General features: G+C 50.3%; 9 protein-coding genes across 9 annotated transcripts; 2 read left to right on the top strand and 7 right to left on the bottom strand.

The window, feature by feature from the left end:
• Nucleotides 1-1,069: 1,069 nt before the first annotated feature.
• On the top strand, nucleotides 1,070-4,834 carry T069G_10283 (ribonuclease 2-5A domain-containing protein; the record flags this gene model as incomplete). Its single annotated transcript, XM_056177493.1, has 4 exons — nucleotides 1,070-3,163; nucleotides 3,209-3,629; nucleotides 3,693-3,974; nucleotides 4,029-4,834. The coding sequence occupies 4 exons, from the start codon at nucleotides 1,070-1,072 to the stop codon at nucleotides 4,832-4,834; spliced, it is 3,603 nt and encodes a 1,200-aa protein (XP_056023783.1).
• Nucleotides 4,835-5,357: 523 nt separating this feature from the next.
• On the bottom strand, nucleotides 5,358-7,927 carry T069G_10282 (uncharacterized protein; the record flags this gene model as incomplete). Its single annotated transcript, XM_056177492.1, has 6 exons — nucleotides 5,358-5,651; nucleotides 5,703-5,777; nucleotides 5,823-6,389; nucleotides 6,450-6,948; nucleotides 7,000-7,418; nucleotides 7,484-7,927. 6 exons carry the CDS (start codon nucleotides 7,925-7,927, stop codon nucleotides 5,358-5,360), a joined length of 2,298 nt encoding a protein of 765 aa, XP_056023782.1.
• A 1,664-nt stretch (nucleotides 7,928-9,591) lies between these two features.
• T069G_10281 (SWIB/MDM2 domain-containing protein) lies at nucleotides 9,592-10,774 on the bottom strand (the record flags this gene model as incomplete). Its single annotated transcript, XM_056177491.1, has 4 exons — nucleotides 9,592-9,777; nucleotides 9,870-10,331; nucleotides 10,409-10,548; nucleotides 10,762-10,774. The coding sequence occupies 4 exons, from the start codon at nucleotides 10,772-10,774 to the stop codon at nucleotides 9,592-9,594; spliced, it is 801 nt and encodes a 266-aa protein (XP_056023781.1).
• A 1,434-nt stretch (nucleotides 10,775-12,208) lies between these two features.
• Nucleotides 12,209-13,707, bottom strand: T069G_10280 (uncharacterized protein; the record flags this gene model as incomplete). Its single annotated transcript, XM_056177490.1, has 5 exons — nucleotides 12,209-12,439; nucleotides 12,526-12,624; nucleotides 12,741-13,267; nucleotides 13,329-13,491; nucleotides 13,594-13,707. 5 exons carry the CDS (start codon nucleotides 13,705-13,707, stop codon nucleotides 12,209-12,211), a joined length of 1,134 nt encoding a protein of 377 aa, XP_056023780.1.
• An 892-nt stretch (nucleotides 13,708-14,599) lies between these two features.
• On the bottom strand, nucleotides 14,600-16,117 carry T069G_10279 (fringe-like domain-containing protein; the record flags this gene model as incomplete). The annotated part of the gene is made up of 1 exon (XM_056177489.1): nucleotides 14,600-16,117. The coding sequence occupies one exon, from the start codon at nucleotides 16,115-16,117 to the stop codon at nucleotides 14,600-14,602; it is 1,518 nt and encodes a 505-aa protein (XP_056023779.1).
• A 1,137-nt stretch (nucleotides 16,118-17,254) lies between these two features.
• On the bottom strand, nucleotides 17,255-18,184 carry T069G_10278 (uncharacterized protein; the record flags this gene model as incomplete). Its single annotated transcript, XM_056177488.1, has 1 exon — nucleotides 17,255-18,184. One exon carries the CDS (start codon nucleotides 18,182-18,184, stop codon nucleotides 17,255-17,257), a length of 930 nt encoding a protein of 309 aa, XP_056023778.1.
• A 300-nt stretch (nucleotides 18,185-18,484) lies between these two features.
• T069G_10277 (n-acetyltransferase B complex (NatB) non catalytic subunit domain-containing protein) lies at nucleotides 18,485-21,925 on the bottom strand (the record flags this gene model as incomplete). The annotated part of the gene is made up of 10 exons (XM_056177487.1): nucleotides 18,485-19,240; nucleotides 19,305-19,423; nucleotides 19,482-20,017; nucleotides 20,167-20,209; nucleotides 20,346-20,602; nucleotides 20,671-21,032; nucleotides 21,099-21,188; nucleotides 21,261-21,341; nucleotides 21,419-21,703; nucleotides 21,791-21,925. 10 exons carry the CDS (start codon nucleotides 21,923-21,925, stop codon nucleotides 18,485-18,487), a joined length of 2,664 nt encoding a protein of 887 aa, XP_056023777.1.
• Nucleotides 21,926-22,670: 745 nt separating this feature from the next.
• Nucleotides 22,671-24,143, top strand: T069G_10276 (uncharacterized protein; the record flags this gene model as incomplete). Its single annotated transcript, XM_056177486.1, has 1 exon — nucleotides 22,671-24,143. One exon carries the CDS (start codon nucleotides 22,671-22,673, stop codon nucleotides 24,141-24,143), a length of 1,473 nt encoding a protein of 490 aa, XP_056023776.1.
• A 1,093-nt stretch (nucleotides 24,144-25,236) lies between these two features.
• On the bottom strand, nucleotides 25,237-26,801 carry T069G_10275 (major facilitator superfamily domain-containing protein; the record flags this gene model as incomplete). Its single annotated transcript, XM_056177485.1, has 3 exons — nucleotides 25,237-26,344; nucleotides 26,407-26,596; nucleotides 26,663-26,801. 3 exons carry the CDS (start codon nucleotides 26,799-26,801, stop codon nucleotides 25,237-25,239), a joined length of 1,437 nt encoding a protein of 478 aa, XP_056023775.1.
• Nucleotides 26,802-27,693: the final 892 nt, after the last annotated feature.

Here is a 27,693-nt window from a genome sequence, read left to right as displayed (position 1 = left end):
AACCTGGACTGTACATACATTCTCGTATACTGTATACTGTAAGTAAGCCGCGACCGGCAATCAATTTTAAACAGCCTGCGTCAAGTTGTTTTTGGTGGGCTGCAGGGAATGCAAGGCAAGCTCTGGGCGAGCCGTGATTCTTATTCGCACCAATCTCTGCAATTGGCTGCTGAGCACGTTTGAGGATCCAGCCCTGGTGAGAGCCGGGATGGGATGGGCAAGGGGGTTTTTCTGGCGACGGTACGTGGGGATTGCTGGCCAACACGTACCGATACGCCCAGTGTACTTCTGGGCCCGCTGTCGATGTGCTGCTGAGGCGGTACCCGCGCGGGCGGAGAACTCGCTAAGCGACTGGCACCGCGTACAAGTACCCAGCCAAGCGTCGGGCCAACCCACAAACCCGCACCACACCATCTTGGATGATTCTGGAGGACTAATCTGAGCCACTCTCCCTCTCCCTCTCCTCATCGCCCTTCTCCTGAGTCTCTGAGTCCCTTTTACGAGCATCGACAGACAGACGGAACCTGTGCTGTGCTGTGTGCTGTGCTGGTACAGATACTGAATCGTGTACCACGCAGACGCGCATATCCCTGGTATCACGACTACACACAAAGAAGCGAGAGGGGGAAGAAGAGAGACTTGGTCCATTTATTTTCATCTGTGGATACAAAACTACTACTACTATCCTTACCTTACCCCGACAGCCATCGAACCCACAGCCTGCGTCACGTCTCCTCATCACTATCACCCACGACGGCCTCGATATCCCGCTGCAGAGCTCTCTCGACCTGGAGTTTTGTCTTTATCTGAGCGACGAGTCATTTCGGCGACTTCCTACCTGGCTGCCGCGCGGGAACTGGTCCCTGCCCAGCCTCCTCTCTTTGGGCCTCGAGCTTTTCTTTTCTTAATCCCTCCCCCTGAGGCACGACGCGAGATTCCATCCATTTCCATCCCGGCCGGGAATGGCTTCTCTGGCATCGTAAACAGCCTCTACCTCTCTCTTGGTAGAGCCTCTAGCCTGCAGCTCCCCATGTGATCCGTTGTCCGCCAACCGACTTTCGTCTCAACCATGATTCGACGGCCCCCGGGTCAAGGACGATGGTCCGCTCAGCAGCAGAAGCTCCTCATAGCTTTTGCGTTTATCCTCTTACCATGGCTCCAACTTGCCGACGCTCAGCAGCAGCCTCTGCAGCCACAAATCCGAATTCACTCCCAGAGAGGAGATGTTCCTCTTGACAAACTATCCGACGACACCAACAACCGTTGGTACTCAGCCCAGGCCGCCCAGGCCGCACAAGACGTACACGCCGAAGCGAAGTTCGACACCATCAACAGAAAGCAAAAGCAACAGCAACAGCAGTCGACCCCTTTGCCTCCGCAGCAGCAGAAATATCGACGGGCCCCCTACGACTACTCCAACAAGGCCCAGAACCGAAATCAATCACCAAGCAGAGAATCTGATAAATCAAACTACATAAAAGTCCCTAGCGATGCGAGCGCCCTCGCAACTTTAGCTCCGGCTCAGTCCGTTCGAGCACCACACACCTCACGACAACACTGGCCCAGCGCTTCTGGGTTGGCATCGCCGCAAAATGCGCGGAGTCTGGAGGACTGGGAAGTTGAAGACTTTGTTCTTCTGGCGACCGTCGATGGAGACCTCTATGCCAGCGACCGAAAAACCGGTCGGCTACGCTGGCACCTCGAGGTCGACCAGCCAGTGGTGGAAACAAAACACTACAGAACAAACAATTCCGTCCTCGACGACGACTACAACCCGGTGGATCATTACATCTGGGCCGTCGAACCAAGCCGCGATGGAGGGCTTTATATATGGATTCCAGATTCCGGTGCGGGGCTCGTTAGAACCGAGTTCACCATGAAGCGGCTCGTGGAAGATCTTGCCCCGTACGCGGGCGAGGAGCCGCCTGTTGTATATACCGGAGACAAGAAGACGACGATGGTGACGCTTGACGCGGCTACCGGACACGTCCTCAAATGGTTTGGCTCTGGCGGCTCTCAGGTTAACGAAGGTGACAGCTGCCTGCGGCCCAATGCCTTTGACGAAAAGTGTAGCTCTATGGGCACAATTACCCTGGGGAGAACCGAGTACACGGTGGGAATCCAGAGGCGAGATGGTCGACCCATTGCAACCTTGAAGTACTCCGAGTGGGGACCGAATACTTTTGACAGCGACCTCTATCACCAATACCATGCCTCCATGGATGGCCAATACATCACCAGTCAGCACGACGGCAGGGTTTACGCATTCGATTCTTCCCGGACGGATAATGACATGCCCCTCTTCAGCAACAAGTTTTCGTCTCCCGTGGCCCGCGTTTTCGATGTCTGCCGATCTTGGGAAGTGACGGTAGAAAGCAACCCAGAGCTCGTTGCTCTTCCTCAACCTCCTATGCCAACGCGCGACGAGACTATTGCCAAGATGCGAAGCAACAGCATCTTCCTCAACCAGACCGAAGGTGGCAGTTGGTATGCGCTGTCTGGTCGGGCGTATCCGCTGATTATTGATGCCCCTATGGCTCAGATTTCGCAACGCGACTGGTGGGAGATGGATCTCAACAACGCTTCCGAATTGCCAAAGGCGCTGGTGGGCACTCACTTTCTGAATCCCTTGCGGAGAGGCGACCGAGATCAACAGGAAACGCTTCCTGATGGTCCTTTCAACGAGTATCATGAGTATCACGACGACCTGGAAAGTGAAAACGCCTCGAACAATGCTCACGCCATGACAAATACCGTTTCGGAGGAGCCCACCATTATAACCAAAGTCAAGGCTCTTCCACAGAGTGCTGCCAACAGTGTCATCGACTTCGTCAGCAACCCTGTCCTCATCATCTTTTTGATCGGCTCGTTGATATACAATGAAAAGAAGCTTCGGCGGTCGTATAACCGATTCAGGACCCATGGTACAATCAAGGATGTTTATCCCTTTTTGTTTCTAGATGCTGATGCTGGAAACGAATCTGCTGATGACAAAGATGGAGAGTTTTCTTCTCTGCGAACTGTACCTCAAGATGAAAAGGTGGAAGAAGTGCCTAAACCAAAGGTAGAAAACAAGGCGGACGACAAAGACAAAGACAAAGACTCTCAAGATCCTTCCAAGTCATTAGAGCCAAGCGATAAAGCAGAAGATAAAGAGTTGGAAGTAGCCAAGCAAGTGGATGCTGCTGCTCCGGATACGCAATCACAGGATGGTTCCAATGGTTCTGCGCCCGAGAAGAAGAAGAAGGCTCATAGAGGCCGCCGTGGCGGTGTCAAACACAGAAAGGCTCGGCCTGCTGATGGCTCCCAATCGCGTGATGATGAAGCAGACCTCACAACAGTAGACGAGGCTGTTAGCAATGCGAAGAAGCTTGGCGATCGGCCAAGCCTGGAGCCTGATGTCATGACCATTTACAACGACATGCAAGCCGTCACTGGCTCCATTATCAGCATGGGTAATATCGAGGTTGATACGGATGTGGAGCTTGGCATGGGCAGCAACGGCACCGTCGTCTTTGCAGGCAAGTTTGATGGCAGGGACGTTGCCGTCAAGAGAATGACGATACAGTTCTACGATATTGCCACACGGGAGACCAAATTGCTGCGGGAGAGTGACGATCATCCCAATGGTAAATATTAACTCTATCCTATGACAGCTCTTACTTACCAAGTTACTAACATGATGTCCGCAGTCATCCGATACTACTCACAAGTACAGCGCGGTGACTTCCTTTACATTGCTTTGGAGCGTTGTGCCGCCTCATTGGCCGACGTAATTGAGAAGCCATATCACTTTGGCGATCTCGCCAAGGCTGGACAAAAGGACCTACCCGGCGTGTTGTATCAAATCACCAACGGCATCAGTCACCTACACTCGCTGCGCATTGTTCACCGAGATTTGAAGCCTCAAAATATCCTAGTTAATCTGGACAAGGAAGGCAGACCCAGGCTCTTAGTCTCCGACTTTGGTCTTTGCAAGAAATTGGAGGATCGACAATCTTCATTTGGAGCAACGACAGGTCGGGCAGCTGGAACGTCTGGTTGGCGTGCCCCTGAACTCCTTCTCGATGACGACGGACAGAATCCTGCGGCCATGGATAGTAGTACGCATAGTGGCTCACACACCATCCTGGTTGGAGACGCCACCACGCCAAACGGGGGACGAGCCACGAGAGCCATTGACATTTTCTCTCTTGGGCTTGTCTTCTTCTACGTGCTGACCAACGGGTCTCACCCCTTTGATTGTGGTGACCGATATATGCGGGAGGTGAATATCCGAAAGGGCATCTATGACCTCGAGCCCTTGGACTCACTGGGCGACTTCGCCTATGAGGCAAAGGACTTGATTGCCTCGATGCTCCAGGCAGCTCCCAAGCAGAGGCCCGACTCGCGAGAGGTCATGGCTCACCCTTTCTTCTGGTCTCCTAAGAAGCGCCTAGCCTTCCTCTGCGACGTCTCGGACTCTCTCGAGAAGGAGGTTCGCGACCCCCCGTCGCCGGCCTTGATGGAATTGGAGAGACATGCCGCGGATGTCATTGGAGGAGACTTTTTGAAGGTGCTCACGCGCGAGTTTGTCGATTCGCTCGGCAAGCAGCGCAAGTACACTGGCAACAAGCTTCTTGATCTGCTGCGCGCGCTTCGCAATAAGCGGAACCATTATGAGGACATGTCGGACTCGCTGAAGCGCAGCGTGGGGTCTTTGCCTGATGGGTACCTTGCGTATTGGACGGTCAGGTTTCCGATGTTGTTGCTTACTTGCTGGAATGTGGTGTATAACCTCCAGTGGGAGAATACGGATCGATTCAGAGAGTATTATGAGCCTGCTGGATTATAGGGGGTATCAGGGGGCAAGAAAAAAGGGTTTTAGATGGGAAAAAAGGAGAAAAATTCTTTGTAATTGAGATATTTGTCGTGTGTCGCATGGCTAAGCGGGTTTTGTCGTGTATTTGTTATGGCATATGGCAGCATAAAAGCGTTTGACTTTTTTCTTTCTTTTTGTTTTCTTTCTTTTTATTGTATTAGTTTCACCTTCAATCATACAATGCAATGGTTTTGAAATTAAGTACTGTACTCCGTGACTGCTGCTAGGTATTCTGTGACATGTTTCTTTATTCTGTATACATCTGTCTTATTTCACATTTATTCTCATCCTAATAATGACCAGCATAATAGCGCTCTTCAGTCATTTATCCAGACGATTTTGGGAAATTAACCAACCCAACGCCTAGCCAAAGTGCTTTTCACACAGATCCTATCAAAGAAAACCACGGATAAAAAACAAAAGGTGATGCAAAAGATGACAATAGTCAGTATCCCAGAAAGTGAGACAAAACGACGACATTCTCCCTTATTTTTGTTTATCCCCACTGCACCAAAATTTGCTTCTTGCCCTTCTTTCCTCCCTTCTTTCCCTTGCCTCCCGTCGTCTCAGCATCCTCAGGCTCTTCGACATCAGCTGCCGCAGACGACGATGCCGGCGCAGCTCCCCATTGGAAGTTCGACTCCTGTTGGCCGAAATCCCGCCTCACGCCGCGGCCCTTGCCGTATCCAAAGATGGTCGTCTGTGGCTTGGGTGCCGCAGGGAGCGCAGGGAAAGCGTCTTCGGCGCGGGTGTTGGGTGGCGGAGGTCCCCGTCCCCGAGACTGCGTCGACTGCGAGGACGACGAGGCTGTCCAAGATGGAGCAGATGCACTAGAGGCCACACGTGCGGCGGCTGATGATGATGATGATGATGAAGATGGCGGCGGTAGAGAGGGGAACGCTGATGAAGACGGCGGCTTGGAGGACGAGGATGCCGGGACCCAACCAGGAACACTTCTCACCGGGTTGGGTGCCGGGCCGCCTAACCGAGTGCTATTCTTGAGCTTCAAGACCCTCGTTGAGTTTCGTTGGTTTGCACCGACGACGGTGAAGTTTGTGTTTGTGGCCGCGGCACTTGCCCATCCGCTGGAGCTCGACGTTGCTCCTTGCATGCCTCCGAGGCCGGGCAGGCTAGGATAGTCTTCGTTGATGGCACGCCAATCTTGCCAGGCTTTTCTAAGGTTGTCGGCCTTGTTCTTGTCATCGAATAGATCTGCCAACTCTCGTACCAGGGTTCCAAGGGCAGTGGAGGAAACATCGGCAAAGAGTGTGAAGAAAGCCTCGACGAGCTGGGGTGCTGTGAAGCCTCCCTGGCGATACGTCGAGATGTGACTACGGAATGCCGCCATCTTATGTGAGTCGTTGCCCAATAGGTTGGCGGCTCGCTCAATGACGCTGCCGTGGCGAACGAGACGAGCTCGCTCATCAGCCGAGAGGTTGGCAGTGTCGGTAAGGCTGAGATTCTCAATGGCATTCGTGGGAGCAGCGGGGCCGGCGCCTGGACCAACGCTCCGGGGCCTTGATGGTGCCTGAGCAGCATTCCGAGCCGTCGAAGCTTGAGCTGGTGTTGGTGCGAGAGTGGGGGTTACGGGGGCGGTAGAGGGAGCAGGAGCAGGAGTAGGGGCCGATAGCTGGCCACGGAACGTCCGGTTGGAGCCTGAGGGTGCCGAGACGATGGCCATCTGCCGCTGGAACGCGAGTTCGTCTCTCCGTAGAGGAACGGTAGACGACACGGTGGGCAATATGCTGTCTTCGTTGGGATCCCTTCCCCTGTTGCCTCTTCCTCTCGCTCGCGATCGTCCTTCTCCATCTCGCTGGCCACCACCACCACCACCTCCTCCTCCTCCACGTCTTTCCTGTTGATAAGATTGGCGGATATCAAAGGCAGAGATGTCGACAAGTCGTGCATCTCGGCCCACATGTTTGCCGGCATGCTCGGCGAGGTTGTGCGCTTGCATATCCAGTTCAGACTCGAAGACGACAAACTTCTTTTCCAAGCATCCCCGGTCAGAGCACAGAAAGTGATCCTTCTTAAAGTGTTTCTCCAGCTCTTCGTAGTTGAGGAAATAGTGGGGTTGTCTCGAGTCTCTGCGATCACAGAGGAAGCAACGCTCGTGCTTCATGCGGCAGTGCTCAAACAGCTTATCGTCGTCATAGAACCGTTCGCCGCAGAACCCGCACAGGGGGTGACCCTTGAAGCCCGTCTGATCGGCAGCACCCGGCTTGTCGTCACCGTGGCGCATGTGCTTCTCCAGCTCCTTGTCGGTGAATAGCTCGTGCTCGTGGGTGAATACTTTCTTGTTGCGGGTGCAGAGGTCGCACATGCGCTTGCGATGCGCCGACTTGACATGGCGATGCAGATCGGCCCAGCCCAGGCCGGCAAAGTCGCACGACTCGTCTGGACAGTTGTATCTCAGCAGGAGGACGGTGTCACCGACAATATCCTCGTTTGTGTACTTGATGCCGATGCTACTGTCGGTGGTGGTGAAGTCCTTGTCTGTGTAGTCTTCGAATCTCTTTTCGGCATCGTCGGTGAAGATGACAAACGCAGCTGACGTCTATAGAATTATGTTAGTATACATATACATTTCGATGGGGCTGGTAGATGGATGGAATAACGTACACGACAGTGGGCACAGTCCTTGGTCTTGTACAGCGCCCTCATGCGCAGACCGCAGATATGACATGTCTTGTGGTTGCACGGCGCAATGGAGTGGTGGGCAACGGGGTTGGCGCAGATGAAGCAGACTTCGGCATCGTCATCGTCGTCGGGCTCTGGAGCAGTCGCCAAGGCAGCCTTGTTCTCCTTGATCCCAGTTGCCGGCGCTGCAAGTCCAGCTTGGCCAGCAGCGTCAGGTGTAGCAGCTGAAGCAGAATCTTGGCCCTTTTGACCTCGTCCCTGTCCTCGATTGCCGCCGCCGCCTCTTCCTCCTCGTTTGGCGCCTCGATTCTGGCCCTGGTTTCCTCTTCCTCCACCGCCGCCTCCACCTCCTCCACCACGGCCACGTCCTCTAGAGCCGCCGTCGCTTCGGCCGGTGGTTGTAGATGTTCCCTCAGCACTCGACATAGTGGATGCTTGTGATGAAAGCGTAGGTGTATGCGTATTCGATGTGGGATGCGTGTCGCAAGTCTCCGTAGAGACAATCTCGATGCGATGGGAGGGGTTTGTCGAATTCGTGTCTATGCGTGTCTACAGAGGCTGTTGTTGCCTGTCTCGCCCCCTCTAGATCAAAGCCGTAATTCAGCTGTCGGTGCTGCTGCTGCTGCTGCTGCTGCTCCCCCCACAGAAGCTGGATGGATCGACGTAAGAAGAACAGGAGAAGAATGACAATGTCAAGCGTCGCCAAAGATTATATGATAAAATGTATGTAAAATAGATGTTGTGACGCCTGCCAAACAGCCAAACAGTGGCAAAAAGACGCAACGATTGAAGTTGAAGATGACAAAAAAGGATCGTTTGTCTGCGCTCGTCACAAAAGTTTTGGCTGCGATTTTTTTGGCCTCTCTTTTGGGCCCCTCCAGCTTTTGGGGGGGTTTTGTACAAACGAGGCAGGCGCAATTGGGGGGGGGCCAAGTTGCTAAGGCCTGGTTTTGGGGGCGTTTTGTTACCCTGGAGCTGGCGCGGGCCAATCAGCGGCGCGGAATTCGCCCAGCAAGGCTGTTTTTTTGTGTGTTTTGGATTTTTTGTGCTGCCAAATCAAGCTCCGAGCTGTCCGCCTGATGACTCAGCTGCTGTTTGGGAGCAATTTCGCCTATCCGAAGAATGGGAGTCATTCGGCCAAGCTGTATTCATTAGTAGTCCCCTGAGGCTGAGAGTTAATTGAGGGATCGGAGAATAGAATGAGGCTGACGAGCCGGTATTTCGACGACTTTCCTTTTTGTGTCACATTTCCATGACTGATTGAATTGTCCGTGGAGTGACGTGTGCCTTGCAAGATGCTTTACATATAATCAGTACCTGATGTAGAATTGATTACATGCAATTCCCCTTTTGGGCTTTGTCTGGTGTAGTGAAGGCCGCGATATCTGGTGGCAAGGAGGTTGGCCATGTGGAATCATTTCATTTCTTGGGATTTAATCACAGCCACACATAGCCCTGGGGAAATACACGTATAGAACATTAAACATCACTTACACGTATAAGATAGAACCATCCATGCAGCTTTAATACCATCTGCTTGGCGTAGTACCCACCCACATCTCCCTTGCCTCATGTACAGTTTCAACACATATATGGAAGTTAATCATCAACATCAACATCACAGACACTGCACACTCCACAAATCAAATGCACTTGATATATTTCTCCTTTCAGGGCCTTGATTGTCATCGAACGCCAAAGGATTTGAAAGTTTCAAAAAAAAAAAAATGTAACCCAACCACAGCTTAAAAACACCATGGGTCGATCGAGATTCCCATCTTGCCCTTCCTTAGTCCCTTCCACCGTCCCGTTTCCGATACTTTGAAAACCCGGTTGATTTCGTTGCTATCCCTCCTCCACCTTTCGTCCATCCATCCCTCCCTCCCAAAGAAATTGTACTTGAAAGATGACAGATGATAAACCAACCTTGTGAAAAACCCCGAATACGCCACCGGGCGCCAGAACCCCACTGCATGTGACAAAAGGTTGTTTGCCTTTTGTCTTGGGTGCTACCGGTTCAAGTGATGATAATGATAATGATGTGATGTAGAGTAGAGTAGAGTGTTTTTGGGAGCAGGTCAGAGTCCCTTTTACTCCTCCACCGGGTAGAGGTGGCTCCCAATGTCCTTGTTCATGCGAAACATGTCGACCTTGGCCTGTTTGAACACAGCCTGCATCTTTTCGTCGCAGCGAATTTGGCGCTTGTCCTTGGGATCTTGAAGATCGTTGGCCTTGATGTGCTCCCACAACTTCTTGACGACTTGAGGACGAGAGAGCTAGAGAAAGGGGGAAGAAGAAGAAGCCGAGTCAGTACAGAGTACACATCATATATACATAATCTAAACCAATTATTCTTTTTTGCTCTTACCTGGGTTTCACCGCACAGCTCTGACAAGGTAGGACTCAGGATAAAGGGCTTCTGGAAGCCACCGCCAGCCTTGCGCTTGGGAGCAGAGTCTCCGCTGGCGTCCACCTCGCTGTCATCGTCGTCGCCGACCTTTTTGGCGCTCTTCTTGCGCGGGGCCTTCTTCTTCTTGGCCAATCGCGCCTTGTCGCCTCCACCGCGGGTGGTACGGCTCCTCGCGAGTCTGTTTTCCTGCGCCTGGAGCTGAGCAGCCAGGCGGGCGTCGGCATCTTCGGTGGACGAGGACCGCTTGGTCTTCTTCTTGGCCGGCTCGGGAGATGCAGAGGGGTCGTCGTGCGACGAGGTGCCATTGGTGGCTGACCGTTTGTTGCTCGGGGCATCGGGCATGGAAGAAGGGGGTGCGTCGCCCTGGTCAGCGCCAGAGACGGCGTCGAAGCGCTCCTCTATCAGCTTCTTGATGGCATCCTAGAACACACGCCGGGCGGGTTAGTTTTAGAGCTAGGGCATGCTTTATTTACTCCCCGAGTGTTTTGTTTGCTTGCCTTTTGCTCGCTCAAGTCCTTTCCGCCTAGAGCATTCTCCAGGCCCTGGCGGACCTTTTTGCGCGAGATGGTCTCGAGATCAGCAGTGGAGAGTATGTCGTCAATGATGGCGGTATAGCGCTGGTTCTCGTCGGAGGACACTGCGGCAGATGCTGGTTAGCCATCGATCGGATGTGATGCCATTGTCACCGATTCGATTCGGGACGTTTGATTGGCCCCATTGGGATGATGGAAAGAGAGCAAGGCCAGGTCGGCGAATTAAAGGGAGACGCAAGATGGGAAAGGAAACAGGGATTGACTGCAGCAAAGACAAAGAGAGATTCGTAGAAAACAAGACAAGACAGTAAACGCACATGGGAGACTCATGTTGGCCGCGTGATGCACAGGCCTGTTTGGTCAGGTCAGGCTTCGGGGGATTTGTCGCGCGAAAAGAGGTGGAGCGGCGCGCGCTACACGCCAACAGAAGGAGCTTCAGTTTCGGATCGGATCAGAGCAGGGCAAAAAGGCGACGGACGAGGCTGGAGCGACAGACGGACAGGACGGGAGCGCGCACCAGCTCAGCGGTCTCAGAGCATAGCCTTGCGGGTTGCGCGGATGCTGGTTTGGAGCAGAGGCCCGATGGAGATTCGATTCGCAGCTTCAAGTCTTTTGTCCAGCTTTTTTTTTCCAACTTGTTTCTTCTGCGCTCGTTGCACGCGGGGCACGCACTGGCCGGATGCGTCGATGCTGGGCGGGTTTAGCAGAAGAAGCAGAAGCAAGAGGGAAACACGACAGAGATGCAGCTCCAGGCGACGAGCAGCAGAGGGCAAAAAGGTGCAGCAACAACGAGATCCAAGGGCTTCGGTCGGATTCTGATGCTTCTCTGCGCTGGCGGTTTTCGGGTCGGTACGTTGCGGGTGCGGTGACGTTCCCCGTGCGACGGATAAAGGTGGATCACGAGGCTCCCAGAAGGTCCAAAGGGCCAAAAGCCGCTGCGGCTTAGCGTCAGCCCTCTGGAGCGACAGGGCGCTTGATTGGGCTCGGCAGGCGGTTTTTTACAGGGGGCGACAGGGCGGTTCAGGTGCGAATGCCAGGGCAGTCAGTGGGCTGCTGCACCTACGATTTTGTGATCGATTGAACTCAACTGCCGGTGTGTGGGCATGGATGGTGATGGTCTGGTCAACAGACGAGATAACTGAGGGATAATGGTGCAATTCTTCATCCATGTGAGATAAGCAGACGCGTGAATATTATCGAGATAAGCCCGCACGAGACAGCAGCTTGGTTCAGTACATGTCAGCCGAGCAATGGAAACTGTCTGTCCTCCACTGTCAGATCAGCTGTGGTTGACCGGCAGTTTATGTACCTTAGCCTGTTGGGCGCTAAACAATTGGTCAACAATGGAGAGTATTTGCCTGATGCAAGTTCATGTTTCTCTGTCTCATAGGCTCTGGGTACTCATTCATTCGCGTTGGATTCTATCCAGTTAAGCGCTTAATTGCGTTGCACAGGCTTCAGTTACAAGCTCACTTGATCTCAGTTTGAAGTCTTGTTGTGTTCCGCGTGGCTGTTACTGTGGCTGGTCGGTGAGCTGCAAGGCGCATGATTGTACATGTGGCTCGCTGATGCGTGCATTAGCATGTAATCTCGCGGATATTAGGCATTGATCCAGTGAATCATGTAAAACCATTGATGCTGCTTGATTAAACAGACAAACACTGCATATGTAAACAAATATAGAAAAAGGTGCATGCATACATGTATATGCGGTTGATGTTATTGTACGCTACATGTATTCCAACTCCCTGCTTCACATCACCATCAAGACCGCAGGTACTTGCAAATCGGCTCTCCCCACTGCGGCGCGCCCTTGTACCTCCACATGCCCGGCGCATTGCCCGTCTTGAGGCCCTCGATTGCGTCCGCCACCTGCGGCCCCAGCCCTTCCTTCTTGAGGCTCTCAACCGGGTACAGATATGTCTTGAAGGAGAAGAGGATGGCCCGTGTCTTGGGCAGTCGGCTGAGCGTCTGGAGCTCGATGCGGGCGTATGTCTGGGGGGGAATGGAGATTTCAGGTCAGCTATCAAATACACGTATATGCGAGACATTGGGCTCCGATTTGGGCAAAGCCAACATACCTTGCTCATGTCTATTTCTTCGGTTGTCACCGGCTCGTCGCTTTTGTGCTGGTCGTGTCTGTCGTAATGGAACAAGTCGCTGTGCGTTTGCATAGACCACTAGTATCTCCATTGGTTAATCATACATGTATCCAACCTCGAGCTCCAGCATGATAAATCAAAAAGGAGTGAAAAGGAGAAACATCCATAGTAAAAACGTCACAAAAGAGACTCACATTCGTCCGCTTCACATTCTTGCCCACCTCAGCCTTGCTGAAAAACCGCTCCATGCTCGGCCCAATCTTGTCGTACGACGGCACCGGCGAGTGAATCTCCCTCAGCAGCTTGCCGACCTTTGTCGACGGATCAAAGCCCGACGGGAAGCAGCACACAAAGGCCACCGCCCGGTGTCCCTCCGGCTCGCCCATCAGCAGAAACATGTCCTCCTCCACCGTCTCGCCCAGCACTCGCAGCGCCGCCGCCGCATCCTCGTCCTCCGGTATCGCCGTGGGAAATGTCCGGCCCGTGACGAGATTGTCGAGCTGCCGGCCCTCGTCACGGAGCCGGAACATGGTTGGGAAGCGGGTCGGAAGGTAATCTCGGAGGAGGAACTGGTGGAGCTCGCGGACGGCCTCGACGCCGGCGGGGAGACAGGCGTGAACCATGTCGCCGTGCTGGGCGATGATTTGGCGGCGGAGGGAGACTCTGTCGAGGTATTCCGAGTCGATTGTGATGAGCTCCGAGGGCGAATCTGCTTGCAGGGCTTTTGTTTGCGTGAGTTTACTCCTTATACATGTATGTACATGTGCGGAGACTTGACTCACCCATGGTGATGTGGAATATGGGCTTGAATGGCCGGTATTGGGTGGGCTCAACTGCCCTGTAGTCCAGGCCATTCAACGGCTTAATCTCCAGAGAATTCTTGGATGATGTCTTTGCAGATCGTTGAGGGCTAGATGTTGAGCCGTTACGGCGCCCCGATGATGTCTACATGTGCAACGAGGTGGCATTAGCTGGTGTCGTCTCATCAGAACAGAGACTGTATGATTTGCAAGCCGTATCGTATACATCAGCTGGGATGTGTCTTACAAGTGTATATACTGCGCTTATAATGGCCAAGACAACTCCAAGCGCCATCAGCACAGGAGACATTGTAATCGTCTTGGTGAGATCACCGGGAAGGAACTCGAGGAGTGTGCCCATGGCTTCAATAATTGCGCTCTGCTTCTTAAAAAGGAAACAAGAAGAAACAACCAAGCAAAACCGCCTAAAGAACCTCCTTTAAATACCTGCCATCATTAGTAGCTGATCTACTGGTATTTATATCTTCAACATCGCACATACCTACGGGTATTCATAACAATCGCCGTTGTCCGGGTATGGTGTTGATAATGACAGACTGCCTGCACCATGCAATGCTAGTACAAATCTACAGGGAAAAAGCCCTTCTCTCGTTCGTCCTGCCCGATATAGGCAATACCACTACACAAAAAAAAAGCCACCATCTCCACAGATCTCTCTCAACCCCGCCAATCCGATCCGGCCATCCTCATTCACTCTCGCAAATAGCGTCGAGTATTAAAGAACCGGGTTGTCTTGTCCTCCTCCACTTCTCCGGAAATCGGATATATACGTGCAAACGGCAATCTCTTGGTGGCATCAAATGGGATGCTGTTGGGAGAGATTTCGTGTCTACTGCCTAGTCTTATCTAGCCTGCTGCTCGTAGTATGACGCTGAGGTGAGATGCCCGGCTGCGTTACATGTTGCAACATGTAGATTGATGATTTTGCAAACATTGCGAGATCAATCCGGCCTCAGGGAGGCGATAGCGAGATTTGTCTACATCTAGCACTTATTCAGTATTCGGTACGTGTGTGATATCTTGTGTATAAGGTAGCTGTGTAATTCCTACATAACATATGTAGGTCATTTGTTGCGATATCCATGATCCCGAAACGCCGTCAAAACTCCCATCACCAGGAACCTTTACCCTCATCTATCCTTGCCAATCGGTTCATCGATCAAGCGTACCAATAAAATCCAAACCCCAATTCGCACCAAAATGCCCGCTCAGTCCATGCCCATGTAATGTAATCAGTCTCGCGTCCACTCCCACCAAATCTCCACAACCTCATCCATCGCCTCCTCCTCTCCATCATAATCCAAATCCGCAACTCCGTGGTGCAGAAACACCTGCCGCAAGTTGCCGTCCACCTCTTCGGCGTCAATGAGCCGGTAGCTCTTCTTCTTGCCCTCCTCCATCTTGTCTCTCATTTTGCCCATAGTGCCCTCGTAGTTCATGGCTGCTTCCCATGTCCCCTCGATGAGGTCCATGTCGGCTTGGCTTATGCCGTCTTGGTATACGCTGATGCTGTATCCGTTGGCGAGGACAGTGTCCCCGTCGAAACGCCATCGTTGCAGGAAACAATCTCCGCAGAAATCGGCAATCTTGGCCATCTTGTCGACTGGGGCCTGGTGCCATGATTTCCAATGATGCAGACTCAGTGGGAAAACGCCTGATTCGTAAAACCCGCTCATGTCCCCTCTCATATCTAGTTGATACAACCCAGGGATAGCTGTCAGCTCCGTCTGTGTATAATTGTGTATACAGTTGCTCAGTAGTCCGTCGCCTTCTCTCGTGAGGCTTTCGGCAAGACAGTCTTCCACGTGGGAATCGAGCTGCTGCATCAGGGGAATGCTCATGAAGACGCCAGCTCCTCCGTATGCCATGACGCCAAAGTATTCCACTGCCCCGGGGCTTTCGGTGAGGCCACCAATGTATGTTGGCACAGTCGGATCGTAGCTTGCAAGGAGTTGTGTAATTGAGTATGGGGACGGGAAAAAGGTATCGTCGTCGATGATGACAGCCCACTGGGTGTCATGAGTAGCGTAGTCGACTAGGTCGCGGATTATGGCAAAATGTTGCTCATTGACGTCGAAGGAGCAGTTCCATGGTCGGATAGCTGTGAGGCTCATATCGTGGCTGTCGTACATCGACTCCAGGGAGTCTAGGTCGTCGTCCGTAACGGACTCGTCAACAACAATCGCTAGGAAAAGGGCACCCGTTCCAGACATCCAGTGAGAAAACTGGGAAACTGAGTCCTGCAAGCGAGCGAGCGTCGTCGCTACGCCAACTATGACTTTGGAAAGATCCGCCACGGGATATGGCTCTGCTACCTGAAGCGTAATGGGTTCACAAGATGCAACTTGATCAGGCGTATCTGATGGCGAGATTCTTCGGCATTGATCGTCGAGGTCCAAGATGTCTGCCCTTGATCCCAACAAAGGGCTGTCGACTTCGGAGACTGTGTCCCGTGGGTTGGCATCCGAGCTATAGACGCCGCGAAAGCAACGCTTGCGAAATATGACATTTCGAGTCAATCCGTACTCCTTGCGCCTCAGATAATCCAGCTCTGAAGCACAAGGCTTAACGGAATGGAAGCCATCCTGTGCTGAAATCGCAATGCCTAGGTCAAAGGGAAGCTCATATTGTCTCGTGCCTTTGCTGTGCTCCCTTTTGGCAAGTAGAGTGAGGAGAAATACAGTGGACACAAAGACAATGAGTGTTATACCTCTGTGTGAAATCGGTGAGTGGCAGCGCGTGATGAGCATCCTGGGATCATGCAACAGTCATGACCCGTATGTAGACACGTGCTGGTCTGTTTTTTAGGAGGGTATTGTAGAGATAGACTGAGAGTATTAGTATATATGTATATCGGAGATTTGTTCCGCTAAATCTGATAATGGAATATAGCAGACTGTAGATATAATGATACCCTCCATGACCTCCTTGTTGGTCTGGAGTCAATGTTAGGGGAATCCTCCAGGGATACCCATACTAGCAAATGCCAATACATGCACCATCATCTTGTTTCAATATTGCCCCTAGCAGATTGCATCTTGATTCTTTGACATCTAATTTGCACGTAAATGTTCCGATTTTGCGTTTGATAGCCCGCAATGTCTGTTGCTCCACAGATGCGATAACCAGATGAGGACGCGCGTGCCGGCCGTTTCAAGGCCGTGATAGCCGGGGTTGGCACCAGTGACGAAAAAAAAAAAAGACGCCATAGTTGCCAAACCCCCTCAAAACCGGGACGAGTATAATTGACAGCCGTTGATGAATGCCAGGGATGAAGAGAAGCTGGGGAAGAAAGGACGGAACCCTGTCCGGGATGGATCTTGATGCTCTAGAGTCTAGACGGACTTTCACGAGGTCTTGCTAGAGTAATCTTCCACGCAATGAATCTAGACTCTACATCCCACATTCCGAAGGCTCATGGGCTATTTCCTGCTCTTAAAAACATCCTATTCGTACGGATAGGATTCAACGGGCATTATTAGTTGCAGCCATCGCCGGTTGAAAAGACGAAAAAATGCCGGTGGTGACGTGCATGTACGCGCAATCAAAGCGCCAAGAAAAAGGGGGCCCGCCTCGATTGTGATGTTCACTCCACATGCAAAAATGACGAGGCCCGTTTCAGGCGCTTGGCATCTGCTTTTTCTCCTTTTGTTGGACTAAATTGAGCTTTGCGGCTGTGTTGAGTCTCTTGAGATTGATAATTTTAAGCACGAGTCACGAGTCAGAACATTGAAAGGTTCAATGATTGATAAGATACCAGCACCTACATGAGAACAGAACCCATAGAAAAAAGTGTGCAATTTTTTCTCCAGCTGTAAACCAATTTGAGCAGAGAGGTTGACGAACAATAAAGTATCCCATATACTAGAAACAGCAGCCGACAAGACTTAATCAGAATAGTAGAGGTCATAGTCACAGTCAGCGATGATATCTCGACAGCTGGTTGGACCATCATCAAAATCATCCCAGTCTGTACCCGAGTATACAGACTCCAGAGAGTATCTCCCTCTTCTGAATATGACATCGGCCATTGAAAAGTTCTGAAACCGACAGCGCCCTGGTATTGCCTTTTCCAATACGTTTACCGTCTCTTCCTCATCATTTGCATCCACCACCACCTCGGCTTCTCGACTAAGTGACCGGCCTATGTAATCGCAGATAGGTGTTATCCATGTGATCCATTCCTCGAGGTCATTCTCGAGGTCATTCTCCAGCTCTTCTTCAGGCGATTCTATTATAGGGGGCTGCTCCGCAATAATCCCGAGTATCGAAAGGTTACCAAGAATACTATCCCAAATATTCGGGTCCATTCGGAAATCGGGATTGTAGAAAGTTCGAGTCGGCCGTAATATGAGGATCATTTTGCGTATTTTCTCTCTTGCCTTGGGCAACTTGGCGAGTTTAGTTTGGCCAATACTGTGAAGCCCAATTAACATGGTAGCATCGTCATATAATATATCCGTCACCTCCTCAGTAATTTGCCGACAGCAGAGAAGAAGGCCAGGGAATGAACTCCGGCTACTCGGATAGAGCTCGTACATGATCCTATTGCTACTACCGCAATCTATCGAGGTTTCAGACTCGCTCTCTTCGTCCTCTTCAATCTCGATGAAAGGGGTGTCGCCAATCTCCTCCGGGTCATGATGAGGGTGCTCATTTAGTTCTTCGGACCAGTCAAAGCGGTTTTTACGGCACACGCCACTAGAAACATCAATGAGAGGCTTTTGTGGGATACAATATCGGTAGATCTGTCGACGAATCTCTAGCGGTATGGCTAGGAAAGCGCTCGAATTTGAGGAGGAAATAGATGAAGCCATCTTTTTCTTTTTTAAGTAGAGTAAACGACCTTTTTTGTAAGCTGAAGACATCTTCAAAGGCGGCGAGGTTTAGGGAAGGCAGAACTTCTAAGGTTCGCTAACCCCATGTAATGAAGCTTGAAAGTAAGGTAGTTCTCTATGAAAAGAGCTGATGACGGCTTTGTGTCGTCATGCGTACAGTCTATGCACGTTAGCCACGGCTACCACCTCTCTATCTACTGGGCCGACACTTGCTTCATCTACACTGTACACGTTCCATTTTATACATGGCTCAACCAAGCCACCCTGCTGAATGCACATCTACGCCCATTTCACCTGCTGCCATCCCTTGACATTTGACTGCCAGCTATCGATCAGCGCCGGCAGCGAGTCCATACTGAGAATGCTTTTGATCTCGTGCTCACCATCCAAAAGCCATCTCTTCAGCTTAGGCTCGAAATCCCTTGACATGACTTCCGTCTTGAGCTCTGAGATCCAGCCCTGGCCTTCCTTGATGCTTGCTTCGGCGGTTGTCTGCAACTCTTTGAATTGAGAAGCCAAGTCCTTGGGAAGGCCGCTCTTCCCCGACCTATCTCGCGCCTTTTCCTTCTCATTGTTGTTCAGGATCCATTGAGAACCTAACTTAATCGCTGCCGTTGTGTCTCGAAGCATCGTGATGTTGTGCATCGAGCCAAGCATTGTAATCGTACGATCTATTGAAGATTCTTTATCGTGCAGTATCTGATTTCGCTGGTTCGTTAGGACCAGCTTCAATGCATTGATGATATGAATCAAAGCGTCGGAGCTATCAGAAGATCGATCAAAATCGACACATAGAGACATCAAGGTACAGATGAGACTGACGGCCTCAAAGTACAAAAGTTCAGATCGAGTCGTTTCGTCATCCGGACCGGCCAAGAACTTCGGGAAAGAGTTACTGAGGCGTGCCAATGTCTCGATCACGTAAATGTGATCATATTCCAAGCTCCCGGCCGATGACTTATAGCTAGCGGGAGGTTTATAGGCCAGCAGTTCATGGAATGATTCGGATAAAAGAGACAAGTGGCACCGGCGATTCTAAGCGTTATTAGTATCAGCTTGAATGTCAGACGGGGGGTTGAGTGGCTAATGCTTCACTTACTGATGGGGCTGGTCCAAGCCTGAGATTAAGATGCATCGGCTGGATTGTACTGCTGTTCCAGGATGGAAATGACCCATAGTCAATTGTCTGAATGAGATGTGATTCATCATCCACCTCATCTGTATACGTTGTTAGCTTCCGCAACGTTTCAACGAGTGCTGAAATTATGAAACATACTGAATCGCGGATCTGAATCCAACTCGTGTGATGTTTGTCCCAAGAGCCTTTCGATCCTTCTCGCCTCTGCTAGGCTCATTGCCCGTGTACAACTCATCCGAAGGCGATCAATATACTTTGGTATTCCCATCACGCTGCTGTAGCTTCCTGATTCAAATGCATCAACCAAGCGCCGAGGCATCCTGAGTTTCAATGATATCTGATAGTGAGATTGCAAAAGGTCCATGAGATGGCTTCCCCAACTATCATAAGACGATAAGAGCGCAGGAGCAATTGTTGATAGGCGATCATAGAAAAAGGGCCCGAGAGAATCGATAATGGTACGCTTGACGCCAATGACATCCCAAACATCGGCGGCCCTGTAGGCTGAACCAAGACGTATGTGTAGTTGTGTCAAAAGGAGAGATAGCTGACTGTGACCTGGATTCTGTGCGAGCTGGTCATCCAGTAAAAGAGCAGCGCGAATGAGATGACGTGCTGCCTTTGATTCCAGTGGCTGACCAGTCTGTGCAGGGCCATCGAAAGCCAAGTTGAGGCTGCAAAAAGCAATCAGTATTGCAAGTTCTGGGAGCACCTCGGTCTTGATTTTCGTGTTATCGCCATCGGATTTTGTAATTGAGTCGTAAAACGCCACACTTGCCTCGGAAAGCCGCGAGAGGCAAGTGTTACACAACGCTGTCTTCACCGTGGCTTCACAAACGGTACATTGAAGTTGTTGATCTTGGCCTCTGGATTTCGTTTTCGGATGTGTCAATAGCAGGTACTGTGTTTTTAAAGCCAACAATCTTGTGAAAGCTGCCTTGAAGTTTTTCTCATCGCCTTCTGCCAGTTGAGGCAAATGACTAAACGCGAGATACTTCAAACCGTTCGCATCTAGACTTTCCATCAATGTCTTGACATCATTGAAACAAGCAGGGCTAGTATACTGATCATCAAGGTAGTGAATCAGCTCTCGAAGTCGTAGTGACGAGGGACGGCCGTCCAGCAAGTCACTTTCCTCACTAGGGCCAAGGTTGAATACTGCCAAGACTCTTGCCAGTAGGATGTTGCGTCTGTACATAGGTCGCATGTGCTCAGACGATAATAATTTTGCAAGTAGTTTCTGAACAACACTTGTAGATCTTAAGATGATGAAGTCAGTACACGTTCAAAGTTGTCGACTGTGAGGTTTGAGGGGCACATTACTCACTCTGGGTCGGCATCTTTAATATGGCCTGCAGCATCAATTATATGCCGCCACACAGCAATGTCAGATGCGAGCAAAGTCAATTGTCCATCAGCATCGCAATCTTCGAGACAATCCTTGCAAAGGTTGAACACAGCAAGCCAGTCGCCATCTCGTCTTAACTTGACAATTGCGCGCAGGGCCACCTCTTTTCGGCCTTGGCGAAATTGCGCGGCCGGAGAAAATACAGGACTGGAGATGAGCTTGAGGAAGTCTTGAGGGGTTCCATGTGTCTCGACAATGTCGTAGAGCAAAAGAGTCTCTTCTTCGGTCTTGACACGTCTTGGGGTAGGCTTGGCCGCTGCCTCGCTTGAGTTTGCTTCAGCCTAGTGCCAAATCGACAGTTAGAGCTGGAATTGATGCGCAGGTATTTTGAAATGTAATAACAATACCTGTTCTGTGACTTGGGCAGCTCGCTCAATCTGTTTTTGGGCCAATGTACCGTACAATTTCTTCTTATCGGGTGAGGCTTGAGGACTCATCTATGCCCACGTTAGAAGCTAGTACACGACAATTCCTGATAGCAACATCAACTTGCTCAATTTACGACTTACAGAGAGAAGGTGCGTGACTACAATGTTCCAGAACAGCAAGTCCCTGTCCTGTGGAAAAGAGCGGTCGATGATGGCCGCAATCTGCACATTGTCAGTTCTCTCAAACAGGCCCAAAGCCGTGTATCGGCCAGCAAGAAGATGAGATGCCGGAGCTTTACCTGTTGAGCGCTGGCCAGGTCCCAATGAAGCAAGCATGATTCGAGACATCGAGTTGCGGCAAACTTGTCCTTCGGGGCAGCCTTGACAGCGCGCACTCTCAACGGACCCAGCGTCTCGGCAAAATCGTCCTGATCCAGCAGATTCGTCGTGGCCCATTCCAACAAGTCAATAGCATCTACGTCTTTGACAGTGCTTCCCTCCTTGACAAATTTCCAGACGGCAGCAACCGCAGCGAACTTGGCGGCGGGATCATCCAGCTGGCTCTCAGCGCAGATTTTGACGGCCTGTATCGTGTAAATACCAGCTGGTCAGCCTAGTACCTTTTGTGACAGAGAGCTTCAACACCTGCGGTTCGGAATCGCCAAGCTCACCTCATAATACTGGTCGTTGAGCGTCTTGGCTCGCTTCTCAGCCAGGCGGATCACAACGGGCCAGTTGCCGTCTTGAAAGGCCGACTGGAGCTGGAGATCGACCCCATTCTTAAGCCGAGGTCTTTGGCGATTCATGAGGAGCGTGTTTTGGGGAGTATTTGGCTGCACGCTCTCAATCGCTTCTAGATTTCGAGGCACCAAAATGGCTGTGAGAATCGTTGAATGATTTGGAGGGGTCAATTTGGAGAGCAATGCTGATCTGAGCAAGGCTGACAACTTAGCCACGGAAACCCCACCATATGTGGCGGGAGAAACGTGGCGCTCAGGACGAGGCTGTCAAAACTCCAGGTTACGATAATCTCAACTGTTATGGCATGGTAATAGGTACATGTCTATTTAGTTATAATCGATTTGAGAGAGTTGTACGACAATGGCCAAAGTTTCTTCATTTTTTATTATATTATGGAATGCCCGCCATACGCTGTGAGTTCTGAAGCACATATTTCATAGGTCCTTATTCTGACGGTTAGCACTAAGACGGGAAATGGACGCGACATGGTGGTCGAATGTTGCACACGATATTACTAGATGAGTACCTATGTATGTGTTTAATCCGTGGCAAAAGCAGGATCCAGAAACTCATTGCTTTTTGCATCCGGTGGTCGCGCGGGGTTTGTCTTGCTGCATGTTCAGCTAATGTTACGCTGTGTTTATTGATCGTCTCTATTGGATGAATGCCTGTATTCAGCTGACACCCCTGTAAAACGCGTTAAATCCTACAGCATGAAGATGGAAAACGACAAACTGGACACTTCTCCAACTCGCCAAATATTGAGATCTTACTTCATTAGCCATTCCCAGTGAATGCTAATATGCCAAAATGTTTTCAAGAGTCCTGCTATGGCTCTCCATAGTGTCCCTCGCCTCGGCCACTCTTCCCTGGAGCAAAGGTGATGTGACACCAGGTCTCAAGACATCCGAATCTGTGTCCTTCGACCCGCTTGCAGTCCTCGCGATTCTCTGGAACCCGCGTGCTTCAGTGAGTGCATCGAGGCTCTATTCTCAGCCTCATCGCTCAGAGGCCAAGCGACTGCGATGGCCGCATCTCATGCAGGTTGGCGCAGTAACTGTGCCTGTATCTGTACTAGTAGGCCATTTTATACGCAATTACCGCTCTATTCATCCCGGGTTGGAAATGTTCATGGGCAATGTGGACAATCTCAATGTCAAGTCGACCATTGGCAAAGTAATCAACTTGTTCCCCACACTACCCCTGAGCGGCAGTGAATCGAGCTTCGTCGACTCGCTGGCATTTCGCCCGTCAATGCACCCGAGGAACGACATTATCATTGTTTCACTTTTGCGGCCCGGAAGAAGGGCATTAGCTGAAAAACATGTTGTCCCGGAGTCACAACACGGCAATACAAGATACAGAATGAAATGGCTTCTTGGCAAAATAATCTTTGGACTGACTGAGATTATTATGGGACTATTACTGTCAGGAGGACTGGTATTCAGTGTCTTGCTAAACGATATTTGGGGTGTAGTGCTTTTTGGGACCTATTTATTACATTGGCTGGCGTCTACAGCAGTCTCTTTCTGCCAACTAGTTGAATCGGATACGTGGAAGGCAGAGTTGAACATCAGACAAGACGATGAAATTGTTTTTGCTATTTATGAGCGGCCAGCGGGTGGGTGGGTCATCTTTAAAGGCACACAGGAGACTATGGAGAGATGGGCTCGCACATCATGGTGGTTTGCGGACAACAAACTGCATAATAAACTAGTCCACTGGTCATGGATGATAACCGGTCTTTTGGCAGCCCTCGCTTCGGTTGCTAACATGGTCAACATGACGGGCTACATGCAGCTAGGCTTCCTCGGAATCCTGGTGTACGGTTCCCTGGCTGAGCTTTGGTTGACGGTCGTGGATCAAATGTTTCAACCAGAATCAATGAGCTTTCTTGGCCCATATAGCACACGCACGGTGGCAGCCAACGACAAGAAATACAAGAGTATCATACAGGCTTGCCTCGGTGTTGACGATACTCATCGTCTCGGTAGCGTACCATGGACCGCACTGGGACTGCTTCCAAATCGAGAGCCATTTTTGGCTTTGGAGCAGCTGATTCGGAATTTGCATAAGGCTTCTTGTGCAAATGGAGGTGTCGCAGAAGAAAATTCCCTTGATAGCGCTCTCTCCGAGTTTGACAGCTCGTGCAGTGACTTGCACCAAGATGAGGCGGACTATTCGCGGGGTATTCGCAACGAAGTTGAAAGAGTGTGGCGAGAGCGGATGGTAAATCAAGAGGGGCAGCAGCGGGAGGAGGAGGTGAAGAAAGTCCCGGTGTGACTGGTTGCCGTGTACCGATGGCACAATCTTCATTCAGACTGCGTTGGGTTTAGAGCAATACTTTCGTTAATATAAAATACAGGGATTGGTAGGATAATTCATTAATCGAGATAGCAAGGCATGTTACATTCCGTCATTAATCGAGATAGCAAGGCATGTTACATTCCGACATATGGCGTTAAGCGTAGCTGGTATATATCAAGGAACAGACTGGTAGCCAATCAACTACCACATACGATGTCAGAGCCGGCAGTAAGGAGAAGAGTGGAAGAATCGAGGCTGAGGACTGTACGGTCACTGTCACCGACTACACAGCTAGGGTCATACAGACGATTGTATTTATCTCTGATCTTCCTAGAAACAAACGGGATACAGCTCCTTCTTATACCTTTGTTCAGCCTGCCAGGCCGGCTAGCTTGCTACTTGACAACTCTAACGCCTTTATTCGCGTTCAACGAACAAAAGGGCGCCCCTTTTGTAACTAGCCCCTAACATACGAAGAGGATTGTTCTTATATTAGAAGATATTATAGCAATAGTGCCTCATAAATGCTTCAACAATAGCAACTGAAAAATGGACTTACGTTGCCATATTTATCAAGATGGTTGGATGATTTGTTAAGGCTGATAATTGATATAAGACTCGAGCTACATTGATCACTCGATACACTACGCGATACGATCCTTAATTTATTCGACTTAACCTACATGTTAATATAAACTAAGCTTATAGTTTCCCTGCTTCACAATATGTGTATATATTAATCACCATGCATTAGCTCCATCTATCATCGCCATGTAGATTATATTTGAGCCTGCTAAATAGGGCAGTAACTATGAGAGTATCCGTACCAGCCGAATACAAGGGATTAATAGTAAATTGTATGAATATGGGCTCTCTGTCTGGCTAGTTCAGTAGAGAAGTACGCCAATTGATCATACATTTCAACAGAGCCAGCGCATTATTTATTCAATGTATTTTAAAGCTTCCATGATATCTATGATGTTTGTTCTAACCATTGTATATAGTCTACTTGGATAATCATTAATCCTTTTCAATTTGAACCAGAGCGTTCATATTCGTGTCCCAGTCTTTAATTACTGCTTGTAACATTCAAATGAAACTTACTTGCAGCTCGTAATCTAGCTCCAAACTGGTAAAATACCAAGGGCAGTATTCCTAGAGCTAGAGCAACAAATCCCAATGTACTAGTAGCCCACGGCGTGCCGAGTTTCTCGTACATCGTTGTCGCAAACACCGCGAAACCAGCGCCAAAAAGACAGCGAAGCATTGTATTAGCTGCCAAGGCGCTGGCGCTGTAACGCTCGTAGCAATCAGTAAGATACGCATTGATGCCGAGGAATAGCATGACTAGAGCAAAACCAAAAGGTATGCCAGCAAGAATAGACACAATCCAATGTGTCGGTGGCAGCGCGGTCCAACCGAACCAAAAAATGCCAATTGGCAATAGCCAGACAATTGGGATCAGATGTGGCAAACGGGCTTCAGGTACTGGGCCAATCTTCTTTTTATAGTGGGCGTAGATATTGTTCACCCATGGGGAGAGGGCGGTCGCAACACCCATCCCAACGCCAATTCCTGTGAAGGCCAATCCTGAAATGCCGATAGACCACCCGCGCGCTTTCTGAAAGACGACGGGATAAGCCGTAAAGTCTAGATAGAGTACGCCGTAAACGAAGGCCATGTAAAGCGACAGAGTGAACAAAATGGGCTCTGTGAAGAGCATGATCCAAGGGCGCAACAAACTTTGAGAAAATTGTGCCATTCGGAGATCTCGTCGTGTTTTGATGCCAGCCTTGGCGTTCTTCACTTCAAGCAGCCTTGGGGCGTATGTCTCAGGGAGAGCAACCAAAACTATGACATAGATTGCCATAGCGACGATAAACACGACCCAATTGGTCCATCTCCAAGACAAGTATTGTGTTAGGAAACCGCCGACGAGGGTTCCCAAGACCGGACCACAGAAGCTGGCTGCTGTGTAGAGCGCAAGTGGGACGGATCGATGGGATTGAGGCCACAAGTCGGTGATAGAACCACCTGTATTTGCGACGGCAGGTATGCCAAAAAGTCCGGCAAAGAAACGGCAAATTAGCAAGGTGTTCATGTTCTGCGCGAGTGCGCAACCCAATGTGGAAAGACAAAACAGCAGAAATGTGCCGTAATAGAGTGGATTTCTGCCCCTATTAGCCGCAAAGAAATCATCAGCATTATCACGTCGGTTGATTTACAACAGTCCACTTACCAAATCTCCGACAGTGGAGCAAAGAACAGGGGCCCAAATGCCGAACCGATCAGGTAAGTCGTTGACCCCAATGTGGACATGAGATTAGAGACATGAAGGTCCTTGGCAATCGATGAGATAGCAGGCGTATACACGCTTGCGCTAAACCCGACAATGCCTGACATTCCAACAACGGTGATTGTATAAACCCCTAATAATGTGATGAATCAGTATACCAAGCGGAATGCCTCCTCTGTTTCTCCTAACAGATGCTCACATCTTGCAACTGGTGACCAGTTCAGAGGATCATCCTTTCCTTCCAATTTTGTGATGACTTCTATTTCTCCGATTTCAAGTTCTGCCACAGCATCTTCCAATGCCGCGGAATCATTTCCGACGGCCACCTCCTCTTTCATACTACTATGCAGTAGCCAAAGTCAGCTCACGGCCAGAGCTCCCGTCTCGACAGTCTCGACAGTCTCGAAGTTATCGGTTGGCACAATAAGAGAAATAGGTAAGAAAGACAAAATAAGTCTAGAAGAGGCCGCCACTTTGCTATAGTCTTGAAAATTTTTAATCTCTTCAAGATTTCAAGCTTGTGAAGAGCATTTTGAGCAATATTATTTGATCAAGATGACTGCTCACTGACGTTACAGCCGCGCATTTTGGTCAACCTTAGGGCGTGTCAATAGCTCCTTGATCACTCAAAAGTTCCACCCAAATCCAGAGCCTGCTCCATAAAATCGCGGGAGGGTAATTAGGAAAGGTACCCGGTGGCTTGCCTCCCGCAAATATGGAGCCTGAACAAGGGTATGGTTGCTGATCAGAAGCCCGCGATCGTATAAAGATGCACGTGGGATTGACAGTAAGCAGACGGTTGCCTAATGCTCTCAGGAGCAGCACGGGACGGGGGTCAAGGTAACATCGCGCCGATACACGTCTTTGAATCGTGTTCTGCATCATCTTACTGTGGATTATCAAACCTCTCTCATTCGCAACTTCTTTACTCCGCATGTACTCGCCAATGATGCTGGTAACGACGTGCTCGCTGGGTGGCAAACGTGCAAATCATATCATTGATGCTTCGTATTGCTACAACATGTGATTGTTAGATACATGTATACAAGGGTTATCATTACCCGGATGTAGTAACTAACCAAACGATTCAAAAGAAGCTAGCCGTCTATGCAATAGAGATGGTATCAAGCCGACGGGCAGAGTCCGTTAGTGTTGAAATGCTTAAATTTGTTTTCTCGTCACAAAGAGGAATAGCGAAGAAACTTAGCGCTTCGATTTATCTTATTCTTA

This window comes from Trichoderma breve (genome assembly GCF_028502605.1).
Source record: "Trichoderma breve strain T069 chromosome 7 map unlocalized scaffold00007, whole genome shotgun sequence".
NCBI classification, from domain to species: domain Eukaryota; kingdom Fungi; phylum Ascomycota; class Sordariomycetes; order Hypocreales; family Hypocreaceae; genus Trichoderma; species Trichoderma breve.
The sequence above is the reverse complement of the archived record's forward strand: the minus strand, read 5'-3'. Positions and strand labels throughout refer to the sequence as shown.